We start from the raw sequence: 16,035 nt of genomic DNA on the forward strand, positions 1-16,035 counted from the left end.
GCACCTAAATCAGGGCCAGATTTGCAGAAAGACTCCGCCCGGATCAGCTCCCAGTGTGCCACTTATGGCCAGATTTTCACAAACATTCAGCTCTCAGCGGATACCCATTGTGCTCAGCTCATCTGATAATCCAGTCCAGAGAACACAAGAAAATGGGATTCTTTAATCCATTTCCAGCCTCAGTGAGCTATGGGGCTGCTTATAAGAAGCCAACCTGCCAACTGGAAGATGCACATAGAGCTCCTTTGCCCTAACGGAGCTGACATATAATTGAGCATCTCTCTAACAAAGCTAAGATAGTGTTAAGGTGTGATCAAGGGCATGCAATATCCTTAAAAGCTGTTACCACCCATGCAAGAGAATACCCTGTTCATGTCACCTTATAAAAAGCTATATTCTTCTGAACTCTGTACCATGGGGCAGTAGAAAAACTACAAACACACGGAGTCATAAGACAGTAACATGCCAGTCTTATGAATAAGGCTCACTCACAACTTTTACTGAATTCTGTTCCTTTCAGTTATATAGGGCATTTCTCACCCTACAGTTTCAGCGTAGCAGATGCCAACAGTAAGATGAAAGGGCAGCTCCCAGAGTCAGTAAGATGGGTGTACAAGACTGATATTTTCATAACAACCCAGGCACGGTAGCTCATGTTCTGCTCTGTCACATGCCTGCAGACTCCCAGATTTCAGTGGGGTTACACAAGAGCAGAGTTTGGCCCAATGTTAATTAAACTCTCTGGTTAGAGGAACCAAAGGCCATCTTGAGCCCCATCTATGCTACAGTTACAACCAGTGGCGCAGTTAACAGCATCGTTATCCCCTGACTTGACTATAACATTCCATTTTGTAGAGCAGACAGATTTAGGATCCTAGGATTTAGGCCATATAAGAAACAAAGCTCAGATGCCATCTACACGACAAATTAGAGCCAGGTCTCCTGTCTTGATTGTGACTGTCACGTCAATGGGGCCTTAGGAAGCTCTAGTAGAAGCGATCACCTTCTTAACTGTAGGAGGCGTGGACTAGTGCTCTGACCACGGGACTGGGAGCCAGGAGCTCCCGAGTTCTAGCCTTTATAATCACGCAGCATTCTAGCAAGCCGTGACTTCAGGCAAGTCACTTTACCACCCTGTGCTTCAGTTTGCCCATCTGTAAAATAGCCATAATGCCCACTGCATCAGGGCTTTGTGGGATTTAAATAGCTAATGTCTAATATACTTAAAGTTGGGTGCCATAGCACACTTTAAAGTTAGGTCTGTAATGCAGATCAGTGCACCTTGGACACATGGGAAACACCCCCCACTGCCCAAAATACCCACCACTTCCCAATAGGAATTTCAGCAACCGTTTTAAGCATGTTGCCTGTGCCGCGAAGAGCCACAAATGGGGTCCTGGTTTATTAAGGCAGAAGGGGGTTGCTCATTTTGCCCCGCACAGAATTAAAAATCCAAGACACCAAAAATCCATTCTTAGGGAAACCCTAAAAGATCCATGCAGCATAGACTGGACACCAGGAAGAAGCATATCAGTATGAACCTGGCATTTCTGACTGAGCAATCATAGGTCTGCATTTGCCTAATCTCACCTTCGAACACACAGGCAGTAGATGAAGTGCTGGCAAAAGTTATTGACCTGGGAGTCTGAAAGCCACTATCCATATCACAGGCAGGGCAAGCTTCCCACACACCATCTCCTTCCAATATGCACCACCCCTGACCTGGCAAGTAGTCTCCTAGTCAAGAGGCTTCTGCTGATCGCCTCTAGAACTATTTAATCTCCAAGTACATACAGCCCTTGGCTCCTCTACTCAAAATGCCATCCATGCAGCTCCGGGAGTGCCGGCTGGGATGGCAATTTCACCTCGATGCTAATTCCAAGACCCTTTACAGGTACTAATCAGAGTTATCTACTGAATGCCTCCTTCATAAGTCCAGAGAACAGTTTAAAAACAAACACTTTATACCCATAAGAGAATCATGTAAATAATAATACAGATAGAGACTACAAAAATCAGCTACATTGATCAGTAACACCGTAAATAATCAACTGATTTTCATATGCAATAGCTGTCATCACATCTAAGCGTACACCTCTGTTTGGAAACCTCTAACAGTGCCCTTGCACATTTTCTATTTTAGAGAGATCTTAACACAAGATTTGCTACATATCCCTTGTCTGGCTGCACTAGGAAGCCTGACTGATTTGTAAAGACTGCTGCTGTCACTCACACATGCCTTGTGTGAAATTGAAATACCGACTGTATCCTCTTCAACCCTGTAGCAACTTCATGTTTAGAGTGTTATTGTCTGAGGTTGAATCTTGTTTGCCCAAACTCCCGGAGCGTAAGATAACAGCTTGATTGCTGACACTGGGGTTATTAAAACAGGCTTTCTACAATGTTTTTAAACGATTAGGTTAAATAAATATATTGGGAAGTGTGGAGTAAGACTTGCAATCTCCCCTTTGCATGCACCATCTCTGCACGGAGCTCAATAAAATCAGTGGCACTCCACACAGATGCAACAAGGTGGATGGACCCAAGTACAGAATCAGGCTCCCACAGAATGAAACCTGCAGCCTTTACTCTCATGAGCAATTCCACTAACTTCAATGGAACTACCCAGGTGAGTGAGGGCTACAGGTCCAGGCTAACCCCTTACAAAGGTTTTAGTTTGTGTAGGATCTTTCACACAACTTGTCTCCCCAGATGCTTTGAGTCCCATACTGCAATCAGAGAAACAGACAAAAACAAAGTCGGGGGGGGGGGGGGGAATAGGGAGAGGGGAGGTAGGGAAAGGAGGAGAAATTAAAAGACATGTTTTCAGACGCGATGTGAAAGAGACAGAAAGAGCTGGAGACGTGGAGCCCAAACATGGGACGTTCCAAGCCAGAAGGGGGAGAGTCGCAAGCCGCTGGAGGAACATTAAATAAAAATTGGGGGCTGTTAGAGCAAAAGTGATGTTGCGACCTTAACTAGGGCACTGCTCTGCCGGCTGAACAATGGGGCACCGAAAGGAGCGTCCCCACAAGTCCCAGTACAGCGCCGGGAGGGAGGCTAAAGCCAAGCCACGTGGGAAGCTCAGTGTCACCAAGTTGGCCGGAGAGGGAGGGAAGGTGTGAGCAGGGGAACCGGGAAGGCGCTGGGTTCTCGATCAAAGCCGGCATGGCCCCCGGGGGGGAGGCCGATCGGGTGGTGGTGGTGGGGGGTGTGAGCTCGCTAGGGGCCTTACGTTCTCTTGAAGACTCCCCCGAGGCAGCTGCCGAGCAGGAGGCAGAACTGCTGCGAGAAGAAGACCCAGGTGATCTGGGAGAGCGAGCTCTGGGTCTGGCAGCGCAGGTCCAGCAGGGTGGGCCCCAGGAAGGCGATGCAGAGCCCGAAGCTGAAGAAGACGCTCCAGTAGGTGAGGGTGGGTTGCAGGTTCCTCCGGAACAGGGCAGCCACCCGCTCATCCCACACCATCCTGGGCTCGGGCTCCGACTAGGAGAGCCACGGGCAGGGCTCGGCTCAGCGGGGGGGCCGGCGGGTGGACAGCGCCCTGGATCTCATGCGCCCTGGAGCCCTTCTCCCGCTCAATCCGGATTCGCTCCGCTTCGCTGCAGCCCGCGCTCCGCTCCCCGGGCAGTGCAGGGATGTGCCTGGCGCGGGCGGGCAGCGCTGCTGGGCTCGGACGCTGGCCCCGCCCCTGGGCCCGGGGAGCAGCAGCCACCGCCTCCCGGGGCAGCGGGGCGGGGACGGGGCTCGCCAAGGTGCGCGGACGCGCTGGGAACGCCGCGGTGCCCAGAGCCCTGCGGGGCTGCAGCGGGTCGGATCCCGGGCAAGGAGCTGCGGGACTGGAGCAGTTCTTGTAGTGGGGGCGCTGGCAGCCCCTGTGCCAGGGGGAAAGCAGGGAAATCCCAGCCCTGGCCAGGCACTGGGTCTGGTCCCTGTCCCCGCTGGATCGTGGGCTCCCTCAGGCTGCAGCTAGGGAAATGTGAGCGCCCAGCAGCCCTGCTGGAGCCGAGGCCACAGGTGCTGGAAGTAGGGGCGCTGTTGCCCCCTCCCCCAAGCGGTTTCTATTATATCCAGGGTTTACAGTTTGGTTCAGTGGCTCTCAGCCTCCCTCCACTGTACAAACTGTTCCAGCCCCCCTGGGTTGGGCTGCAGGGAAGTGCCAGCCAGGAGGGCTCCATCCGGGAGAGCACCCTGGTCCCTGAGCTCACAGCTCAGGCTTTTAGGAGGGAGGCAGCCCGGCTGAATGTTGGGTTAGTTTCTAGGCCCTTCCAGTTCTGCCCATCGCACTCTTTAAATGGCCTGTCTGGGGGTCTTTTAAAAAATCCCTGGGGGAAAAAACACCACCACTTTTGTCCAGGGTTCTTCTTCCCCTAGTGTGGCTTAAAAGGCTCTTTACAGCAAGGGGGAAACCCACTAAGGCCCTGCCCCTGCAAACATTTATGCATCTGTTTCACTTTAGCCCCATGCCCACAGCAGTAAAGCATTTAGACACTGACCAGTGATTTTTAGAACATTCGTCCCAGGCAAAGCCACAGGGCCACCCAGAGGATTCAGGGGGCCTGGGGCAAAGCAGTTTCGGGGGCCCCTTCCATAAAAAAAAGTTGCAATACTATAGAATACTATAGTCTCATGGGGGCCCCTGCGGGGCCCGGGGCAAATTGCCCCACTTCCCCTCCCCTCCCCCCGGGCGGTCCTGCAAAACCATGTCCCAGAGTTCAGCCAGGCTGGATGGGTTAGTTCTGGCCCATGTGTGTTGTGTGGTTTTCCATTCAGCGCGGCATGTGTGGGCTTTATGGCATATCTTAGGAATGCTGCTGTGGAGCCTGTCGGTGCTAGTTTGCACAACAGGTTGTTATTTTAGAGCTTGGCGAATCCAAACTGCACCTGACCCCTAGTTCTTCACCATTCCATTCATTTGCTAGCGCGTCATACATCCCTGGGAGTGGGGCCTGACTGAGTTCAGAATCAGGCTCTCATTTCCCATCTCACTCAGACAAATTGTCTCCAAAAGACTTTGAGTTAACAAACAAAAGCAGCCCAGGAAAGGAAACATTAATGAATAGGCACAGGCTAGTGTGAGAACTCCCTTGTTTGTTGAGTGGAAGACGAAACCATTAAAGAAACCTCTCAACTTCCCTGTGAGATAGGTCAATGTTATCATCCTATTTTACAACTGGGGAAACTGAGGCACCCAGCGGTGAAGTTACTTGCTCAAGGTCACTCAGTGACTCAGTGGCAGAGCCAGAAATAGAATTGTATCCTAATGACTTATCCAGCATCCAATTTTTTTTACTAGGCAGTTCAGGTAACCTATGAATGATAGCAGAGGAGGGGTGGTCAGAAGCTCTGGGTTCAGGTCCTGATTCTGCCACATCATAACTTTTGACTTTAGACGAAGCTTTTCCTCTCTCTACCTTAGTTTCCCCATCTGTAAAATGGGGATAATGATTCTTATCGACAGCATAGAGGGAAGTTGTCAGGATGCTTGTAAAAGGGCTGAGGAGAGATTTGAAAGCCAGAAGGGACTGTTAGACACGCATTATCAGCTGTCTCAGTTACTTTTCTCTAGCCTTGCCTTGCTCATATCTATTCAGAATGCTGCTGTGAAGATCTTTTCTTAGCCTGTCTCGTTGACCATGTCACCCCTTCTCTATCACATCAAACATAAGCTCCTTGTCCTCCATACCCTTCACAGCCTGTCTCCACTCCACCAATCCTCTCTCCTCCACTATCAAGAGGTCCACTCCTGCCTCCTATTGGCCAAGGAGCCTCTATCACCCACTTAAGCAACAGAGGGTCCTGTGGCACCTTTGAGACTAACAGAAGTACTGGGAGTATAAGCTTTCGTGGGTAAGAACCTCACTTCTTCAGATGCAAGAAGTGAGGTTCTTACCCACGAAAGCTTATGCTCCCAGTACTTCTGTTAGTCTCAAAGGTGCCACAGGACCCTCTGTTGCTTTTTACAGATTCAGACTAACACGGCTACCCCTCTGATACTATCACCCACTTGTTACATTTTCAAACAAGCCCCTTTGTGCTTTGCTTTTTCCCCTGCTGGCCCGCATGCTTGGGAGGCGCTCCCGTAAACTGCCACACAGCTTCCTCGTTATCTGCCTTCAACTCCCTCCTTAACATCCCCAATAATAGCGATACAAAAATCTGACCACAGTTAAGCTGCTGGTGAACTGAGACCACTGTCTGTCATGCTAACCAATATAATCTCAACATTTCCTTGTGCTTCCTGTTGGTCTGTACTGCTGTCTCTTGTTTGATGTTAGATGGTAAGCCCCGTGGGGCAGGTCTTTTGGTTCTGTGTTTGTACAGCACCTGGCACAATAAATAAATAACAGTCTGACCTCCTGTATAATGCAGGCTATTGAATTTCACCTGGTTATCCTGTATTCAGCCCTATGACTTGTGTTTGGCTAAAGCGTCTCTTCCAGAAAGGCCTCCCAGTTTGATTTGAAAACATCAAGAGATGGAGACTCTACCACTTCCCGTGGTAGTCTGTTCCAGTGGTTAACCATCTGCTCTGTTAAAAGTTTGTTATTTCTAGTTTGAATTAGAATAATAGAATATTAGGGATGGAAGGGACCTCAGGAGGTCATCTAGTCCAACCCCCCCCCAACTAAATCATCCCAGCCAGGGCTTTGTCAAGCCTGACCTTAAAAACCTCCAAGGATGGAGATTCCACCACCTCCTTAGGTAACCCATTCCAGTGCTTCACCACCCTCCTAATGAAATAGTGTTTCCTAATATCCAACCTAGACCACCCTCACTGCAACTTGAGACCATTGCTTCTTGTTCTGTCATCTGCCACCACTGAGAACAGCTAGTTGAAGGCTATCAAATCCCCCGCTCTTCTCTTCTGCAGACTAAATAACCCAGTTCCTTCAGTCTCTCCTTGTAAGTTATGTGCCCCAGCCCCCTAATCATTTTCATTACCCTCCACTGGACTCTCTCCAATTTGTCCACATCCCTTCTGTAGTGGGGGGACCAAAACTGGACACAATACTCCAGATGTGGTCTCACCAGTGCCGACTAGAGGGGAATAATGACTTCCCTTGATCTGCTGGCAATGCTCCTACTAATACAGCCCAATATGCTGTTGACCTTCTTGGCAACAAGGGCACACTGCTGACTCATATCCAGCTTCTCTTCCACTGTAACCCCCAGGTCCTTTTCTGCAGAACTGCTGCTTAGCCAGTCGGTCCCCAGCCTGTAGTGGTGCATGGCATTCTTCCTTCCTAAGTGCAGGACTCTGCACTTTGGCTGCTTGTCAAGTATTAAGTTATAGCAATATTTTCCAAAGTTGCCAGGCATTTTACACACACTACGCAAAATCTGTGGGAAAAGCTTGGAGATCGTTTGGTTTCTGAGAGGCCTGAAGTGACACAGGGCTTGGAAGATGAAAAGTGCTATAGACATTTTTTTGTGTGGACTCTGAACTGGTATGAACAACAATGGATTTCAACTATTTTGCTTTTAATCACACCAGATGGTGAATGAGGAAACAAATCTGTTAGTTTTATGTTTGTCCTGTATCTTACGCCAGGATCAGTTCTGTATTGGATCACATTTTATTGAACCAGTGGACAGGGAGCTAGACTGGGCACATGTTCTCTTCCCAGCTTTGAATTACTGCATCACCTTAAGCAATACCGCGCCTCAGTTTCCCCAGCTGGAAAACGGAGATAACAATCCTTTGGCACTCCTAATGAAAAGCAACGTCTACGTTCATTGTCACTGTTAGCACATTTCATATTCCAGCTCCATCTGACGTGGCCTTAGTAAGTAAGGATTTAAATACCAGCACTGCTCCTGGGAACTGATAAGGGAGGTGACAGAAGTTATGTTGGTAAATAAAAGTTGACATGTTACAAGGCTTGTCTGCATACGAACACATGAACCCTTTAGTGTCCGCAGTGGGCTGAGCCGCTGTACTGAGTAACTAATAGTACATATAACGGTAGCTCCATGGCCTGCATCTAACAGCAGAACTACACCTCTCCCCGATATAACGTGACCCGATATAACACGAATTCTGATAGAACGCGGTAAAGCAGTGCTCCGGGGGGGGCAGGGCTGTGCACTCCGGTGGATCAAAGCAAGTTCGATATAACGCGGTTTCACCTATAAGATTTTTTGGCTCCAGAGGACAGCGTTCTATCAGGGTAGAGGTGTAGTTTTGCAAAGTGACACCTTAGCTGATTTTCAAATCCTGGGATCAATTTTGTGCGGACAGTGAATTAACAGCCACATTTCTGTGCCTGCTGCGAATTGCAAGGTAAAACCAAGAATGAATTATTAATAGCAGCAGAACTACAGCCAACAACACTATTTGATGTTTGCTAACATGGCTCAAAGATTGCTGAGTATTTAAGCAACGCCTTCTATTCATATCCTGCTGCCCTCAGCCCCTCTTGTTTGGGGAGCATGAGGCATGAAAGCTTGTTTCAGTCTCCCCTATCTAGACATGTTCCTCTTTGTGGCGGATGGAGTGATTGCCTGCTTAATGTAATGGGCCACGGTTTGTCATGACTGGGTTTGAATAAATATAGCTCCAAGAAGGAAGCTGGTTGTCATCATTCAATGTAATATTGCTATGTTGCTGGTGCTGCTGCCCTCAGCCCAATCTCTGGAGGAGAGGGGAAATCACTGCTCAAGTAAGGGGTTGATTGAGGCGGGGCTCTGTGGGACAGTCTGTTTTAGCTTTTCACTTGGGAAGACACCAGGGCAAATCGTGGACTCTCATCCCAGGCCCAGTTGCAGGATTGGTTGGTCTCTTGTTCACAAACCCAGCAGCAGCGGGACAGTCTTCATACAGAAAGAGCAGCGAAGTAGGGAGGGATGCTGCATGTCAGGACACGGGGACCATTGGCAGAGCTGGCTAGCGTCCCAGCACTGGAACAGAGACTCTGTATGGAGAAGCTCCTGCCAACACTGGCCAAATCGTTCAGAAGTGGCCAGTTGTTCTGGATGCCTGGCGCTTGTTTTTTTCAGAATTGCTGAGTGAGCATCGATGTCATTTGGAGTTGTGGGTTCCCAGCACTTGTGAAAATCAGCCCTGAAGTACCTCAGGCTGGGAACCACCCAGAATCGCTGGCAACTTCTGAACATTCTGGCCACTCCAGACAGCAGGTCTCACCCCTCACATGCCTGAGGACCAGCTGTAACATAGGTGGTTCTGCAAGGGAGGGTGCTTGTTCACTCTGAGTTCCCATTAGCTTTTGAGCTGGCTTGGCCGCCTCGGATGAGGCCCAGCTCAGAACAGGTATTTAAATGCCAAATTCCTATTGAAATCAATGGGAGTTAGGTGCCTAAATACCTTTAGGGATGAGGGCTGCAAGGCTTCGGAGCAGGATTTGGGGCAGTACTTCCCCAGGAACAGGACTATGGTGCGCACTGGGCATTCCACTTCCTGTCTGACGCTCCTGGCTGAGGAACCTTACCCTTTTATGAATTCACAGGCACAAGTGCATGTGGCCTGCAGAGCCTGTGCTTCTACAGGTTACAGCATGCACTCCCCCAGCTCTGCTGCCCTTCCCTTGTCCTTTCCTTCCAACCCTTTTCAGGGAGCCACAGACCCAGGCCAATTGATGCATTGCAGCCAGATACAGCGGCACCGCGGGAAGAACATGAGATGTGTCATGTGTGCTTCCCCCATGCCCACTGGGTGTGAACTTCAAAGCCTTTCAACTGCTGCAGTGGCCAAGCTAAGACCCTTACGTGAGTTTGTGTGGAAATGGAAACACCCTGTGAGAGTCATTGAAACTTAATGAGAAAAGACTGTGTTTATTTTACACACAATATAATGGAAACTCTCAAACAATGGGTTGAATTACTCCAGAGTGCACAAATTCAGCGTCAGAGCTTGTGCTCTGCGAATGAATGGTCCCGGGCAGCTAGGACTGCAGCACGTTAGTCTCATATTCTGGAGATATTATCAGCCAGGTTTTCAGAACAGTTCAGCACATTGGGTGCTAGATGCTTTGGAAATCTGGTCCAATTGTGGGTGCTGAATACTTTGATGTCTGGCCCTAGATTACACCTTCCTGGTTAAATGTAACACTGAAATCCTGGCCTGGTCATTAAAGATCCCAGGACTCTTGTCTCCCAGCCATCCAATTTGAATAATTCCTCTCATCTAAATTCCCTCTGCAGTTTCAGCTGGATTCAAAATTCTTCCTCATTTACCGACCTGAAACTGTTGTACATTATTGCTTTGTGCTGTTAAAGAGCTACCACACTCCTTCCCAGAGGTGGCTGCATTTTAATGGGGGGGGGGGGAGAGGAGAAATAGTCTCAATACCTCAAATATCACCCCCATTTTACAGATGGATAAACTGAGACACAGAAAGGGAAGTGGTTTGGCTCAACCCATATGAAAAGATCCTTGTGGAGCTGTGTGGAATCACTGGCAGGCAGAGCTGTTTAGAAAATGGCATTTCTATCCCACGGGAAAGTCCAATGTTTCTATGTTTGTTTTGATCCCCAAAAGTCAAAATGCCATTTTTTCATGGAACAAAAAGCTTGGGAAAATTCCAGTTCAGAAACATCTAAGTGAAACATTTCAACATCTTCAACCAAGATTAAACATTTTACTTTGAATTTTCCCAGTGATAAATCAGAAAATTTTGTCAAGATTAAACATTGTCCCTTGAAAACTAAATCCCGTATTGTGTCAGAAAAATTCCAGTGGGCTCTATTGGTGTATTATTTGGGGACGGACAGCAGGAGATCGCACCCAAGGGAAAAGAGATCAATCAAAAAAGGAAACAAAAATAGATCGGCTAATGAGGTTCAGATTATTAGAAGAGGTCAGAGTTGTTTGGGTAACTCGTACACCACAGCTCCCATTAGTCCCCCAAGGGAAAGACCCAGGACCACATTCCAACAGTACACTGCCCGCCATGCCACAGCCGTGTGACTGGAGCAATTAGGAAACAAAGGAGAACCAGTTTGACAACCAACCAAAATGTCATCATACAGCACCTGACCATGCGTCACACCTGTGTCAGCTGCAGCCTTGTTTGAACATGAGTGAAGCTGGCTGGGGTCCAGTACCGGATCCCTCAGCACTGCGCTGTGGACTGGGATTTCTTTCCAGCGGCATATTATAGTCCCCCAATTAGTCCAGGAACTGGGTTCAAACCCGGCCAGCAGTGGTGTTTAAAAACAGCCGTGGCTCACACGGCTCTGAGCGCCAGGAGGAAGCATCGTTTAGTGGTCAGGGCTCCCAGGGCAATGGCAGCCAGGATACCTGGGTTCTATTCCCAGTTCTGCCCTTTACTTGCAGGGTTGTCCTGGGTGAGCCATATCAGTGCTTTGCCTCAGTTAAACCACTTGTCAGATAATCACCCCTCTCCCCCCCCACAGGGTTTTTGTGAGGTTTAGTGAACTATCTGAGAGGTGCTTTGAGATCCTCAGAAGACAGGAGCTCTGGAATTGCCTGTGGTTTCTATCGTGGGCAAGCCCCTCTGTCCTTGTGTCTCGTTGGGTAAAGGTAGCAGAAGCCTCACCCCACAGCAAAGCATTGTGTCTGACCTGAGCTTTCACCATGGGGGAAAAAAAGGGAAGTCGTGCAGGACTGCCCGGCGGCGGGGGGCGGAAACGGGGCAATTTGCCCCACGCCCGCAAGGGCCCCCACGAGAATATAGTATTCTATAATATTGCAACTTTTTTTTATGGAAGGGGCCCCCGAAATTGCTTTGCCCCAGGCCCCCTGAATCCTCTGGGTGGCCCTGAAGTCCGGCGACAATGCCTTGAATGCCACGGGGCCTATTGCATTTTTTGAGTCTCTCTAGGAGGACCATGCAAAAGTGGAGATAAAGGAGAGAAATACAGTCACCTGTGCTAAGCAAAAACAAAGCAAGTCAGCTGCAAGGCTGTGGTCTCCAAGTGTCTGATCCAGGGATGATGAGATATGCTCCAGCTGGGAAAGCAACACATTTACTGCCTGCCCAGGTCCACTGCTCAGATTTTAATTAAGGTAACACACCTCAAGGAACGACAGTGCCCTGGATGTGAACTGCTTTGCCTTGCTAGAGCACCTTTCATCAGGGGAACTCCGTGTTTTACATACATCATGGACCCAATTCTCCGCTGCTCTAAACTGGCACTGCTGTACCGATTTACAACAGTGGAGAATTTGGGCCAATTAATCCTCACACATTCCCCCCAGTTCTGTCTCGCGGTGTCCATTTGCAGCTAGGGGAACCTGATATATCTAGCAACCTGACCAAGCAGCATATTTCTCTGCTGAGGAACTCCTAGCAAACTGACAAATTGTCCTCCTCCCTTTAATCAGTGATCCTGCCGGGTGGTTTAGTTTGAAGTCTGGGGAACAAACATATTAGCACCAAGTGGCACAAGATTTTGGAGCATGAGAAAGGTGAAAAAATAAAGGCCTGCATATCCTAGGAAATGAGATTAGGCATGAATTCCTGCAAATACATTGTCCTGTCCCTTTAAAGACCAAACGAATACAAGTAAAACAGCAGTTCTGAAACTTCACTGCACCACAACAGCCTTCTGACAACAAAAATTACTACACGACCCCAGGAGGGAGGACCAAAGCCTGAACCTGCCCAAGCCCCGCCACCCCCGGTGTGTGGGGGGGGACAAAGTCAAAGCCTGAGCCCCACCGTCCCGGGGGCTGGGGAACAAAGCTGAAGAACCCCTGCAGTAAAACCTTCATCATCTAGAGACCGGACAGAAAAGTGGCTCACCTTGGTTTTCTACTCAGCTCTCATGGACCTTCCCTGTCCAAGTCAGCTTCAGGCCCAAACTCCAGGCAGCACAGTACAGGAAAATTAACCAATTACCCGCAGCTGGTCCAGCTCTCCAACTCCAGGCACTCAACGATCCTTTTTGACCAACAAAGTATTAACCTCTTCTCTGCCAACTCTTGGTGAGGTACATCAGTGACCCACTATCAGATAGCAACATCTTTCAGGCCCTACACACTTGGGCCCTGATCCTGTAGCTGGCACCAGGTGGCTGGGTCTTTAAACATGTGGGGAATCCCACTGATTTGAAGGCTATGTAGACCCGATTGCAGAATTGGGCCCTTGGTCTGGATTTAAACTGGGAACCTAATGTCAGATCCTCCAAGCTATTTAGGTGCTAACTCCCACTGATGTCAATGACAGCTAGGTGGCTAAATATGTTTGAGGATCTAAGCCCTAGGGTCAGATTTTCAAAGGTATTGAAGCACCTAAACACACAGATAGGCACCTACGGGGATTTTCAAAAGCACCAAGCTACCACTGAAATCCTAGACGTAAGGGGAAAAACTTCAACCAGCGCTAGCAAAGTGACTGCACTAGCCAGCCTCACTGATTCAAAACTACACACCAAAGCAGACATTTAACCCTTCCAAATAGAGAAAGCCCCAAACAAAACTACCATCTACTCAATAAAGTTTATTTTCCAATCTTGGCTTCGTAGCATTCACAATACATTTGTAATATAAGCCTTAGCAAGAAAACGAACACATTCTCAAAAGAGTCCATGGCACATCTGAAATACAAAAATCGCAGGATCTTTATAAAACATTCCGACACCGCGATACCATCTTTTATTTATTTTTGTACCTTTCGATTAATTCCAGAAAAACTTTCCATACAAAAAAATCATTGCATCTTTTGGAATAAACCTTTAAAATTATTTCTTTTAAAATTCATCTTCTGTTTTTACAATAATAGTTAAATATATTATTTGTATTTGCAATGAATCACACCAGAGAACATTCACAGTATGGGTATCCTGGTGGCTTGTGCACGTGTGTGTGTGTGTATTTCCTCTTCCAGGAAAAGCAAGATGCAGGTGACGAATAAACCAGAAAGCGGGCTTCTCACTATTTGCCCCTGTTAACACGGGACATCACTAGCAAGAAATTCTGAAGGGACAGCAAGGTGCATTCAACAATTAGACTCAAGAGTACAGAAACAGAACAGATACGGCACAGCTGCAGCAATATTTTCAGGCAAAGATCCGTGGCTCTTGGCGCGAGAGGCCTTGTTAGTTTCAACCCCAATTCTCACAAAGACCGGACTGCACATATATGGGCCAATATTTTGCTCTGAGTTAGTGTAAATCCAGACTTTAGCAGCGGGATGCCAGATTTGCACAGGTGAAACTGAGCAGACTCTGGCCAGCTAGGGCTAGGAAATGGTGGTAGTGTGGGGTGCGATGGTTTCAGTTCTCTGTGGACTTCACCTCCCTGGGGGCTGTGCAGGCCCCTTGGGATTAAGATGTCAGAAGCAAGTGCAGCACGCCTACTGAAGTCAATGGGAGGCTTTCCACAGACATCAGTGAGCAGTGGATCAGTTCCTATGTACTGAGAGAGGTCACTAGGAGCAGGTTGGTTGAACTGATACAAATTATGTTGCAGCATTTGGTTATGGCCTGGTTCTAGGACTCCGTTGGGGATGCTCTCCTGGAGTAGGGATCACTCCAATGAGTGAGGTTGGCAGGTATGAAAAATCTGCTGCTGCACCTGACATGGAATCTTCCTATCAGAGATCACAGTGACACTGTCCTAATTAAGATAATGGGATCTATTTCTGCTTTCAGTTACACCAGTGTAATACCCACGTAAGCGAGAGCAGAATCAAACCCATGGGGGTCTGGTCTCCACTCCACACGTAGATATTAAGGCATAGAGCCCACTGAGATGCTAATGTACCTCAATCTGTAGGGCTAAAGCCATTTCCACCTTCCCGCTGTTTCTCCACCTGTTTGCTTTTACCCCGAGCCTTAGTGACTCAAGGTGCTTGCATCGCCACTCAGGCCTTGTCCTCATTCAAAAATGAGGCAGTTAGAACATGACCTTGAGGAGTCATATTAACTAAAGTGGTGTTAAACACACCTTTGCAGTCAGTGCAGACAGAAATCTGTGTGTGTTAATATGGTGCCAGCTGGATCCCTTGGTTTAACCCCAACCAGCTGGTCTGATGTTAAGCACCATTTTCCCCTACAAGCTGACACGGACCGCAAAGTCATGTTAAACATCATGTTAGTTAAATCAGCGCCTCAAGATCATGTTCTAACAGTGACCTCATTTCTGAGCGACGCCAAGTCATAAGAAAACACACACAGCTCGGAAGCTAGGGGAAAATGGCTCCTCTAATTTTCCACATTAAAGGAGGGGGAGAAAAATGCTTATTTTTTCGTTACCATGAGAACCGACACACTGCAGTTTTGCTATTTAAAATCGCAACAAAAATCTGCAAATGTGTCAAGCCAGGAAAGTTGCATGTGTATGGGGAGTGGGAAATAAAACGACTATGTCTCCAAAGTTTTATTGTTGCACTGTAACGTAGACATTGTTATTGACACTAGCATTATCGGCATTACTGGAGCTAGATATCAGCTGTAGTGATGGAAGAATACAGAGTTTTAAAGGAGTAGTGCCTAGATCTGAAAGAAAAACCCAACTCACTTTTTTCTAGAGCTGGTCAAGAAATTAAAAAAAGTCTACAAAAAAACCCCAAGAAATTAAAAAAAAAATTGCTGAAAAATTTCCTTGAAATTCCAATTGTTGGAAAAGTTTCAACCACACTAAAGGCTGGTCAAAAAACATTCAAAAATGTGAACATTAAAAAAACCCAGACATTTCCAATTTTTCAACCAGCTCTACTTTTAACCCAGTATTCCACATACGTGTGTCACCAGGAGATAGTAGACTGATCAGTTTCACTTCCTGGTCTCAGTGCTGCTGTTCTGGAGAATGTTTAAATCCACCAATTTAAATGTATTGAGTTAATAAAAGTCATAGCCATTTTTTATTAGGTTTTATAAAAAAATGTTAAGTGTGTGTGTGGGGGTCCTATTATTAACTACGATGGCCAGGGATGCAACCTCATGTTCTGGGTGTCCCTAAACCTCCAACTGCCAGAAGCCAGGATTGGACGACAGGGGATGGATCACTCAAAATGGCCATGTTCTGTTCATTCCCTCTGAAGCATCTGGCTCTGGCCAGTGGCAGAGACAGGCTACTGGGTTAGCTGGACCAGTGGTCTGACCCAGTAT

General features: G+C 47.8%; 1 protein-coding gene across 2 annotated transcripts in view; it reads right to left on the reverse strand.

The window, feature by feature from the left end:
- The window catches only part of MFSD4A (major facilitator superfamily domain containing 4A), a 45,279-nt gene extending 32,533 nt beyond the window's left edge, over positions 1-12,746 (reverse strand). Inside the window, exon 1 of one of the 2 annotated variants that reach the window (XM_065591505.1) lies at positions 12,729-12,746. Coding sequence is in view for 1 of the 2 variants with exons in the window: in XM_005306424.4 (XP_005306481.1) it covers positions 3,236-3,465 (230 nt within the window). In the remaining variant the exon portion in view is untranslated. Of the gene's footprint in view, positions 1-3,235; positions 3,691-12,728 lie in introns of those variants that run through there. The other variant, XM_005306424.4, reaches the window with a different exon arrangement.
- Positions 12,747-16,035: the final 3,289 nt, after the last annotated feature.

The sequence above is a fragment of the Chrysemys picta genome, chromosome 4 (assembly GCF_011386835.1).
Source record: "Chrysemys picta bellii isolate R12L10 chromosome 4, ASM1138683v2, whole genome shotgun sequence".
Lineage (NCBI taxonomy): Eukaryota > Metazoa > Chordata > Testudines > Emydidae > Chrysemys > Chrysemys picta.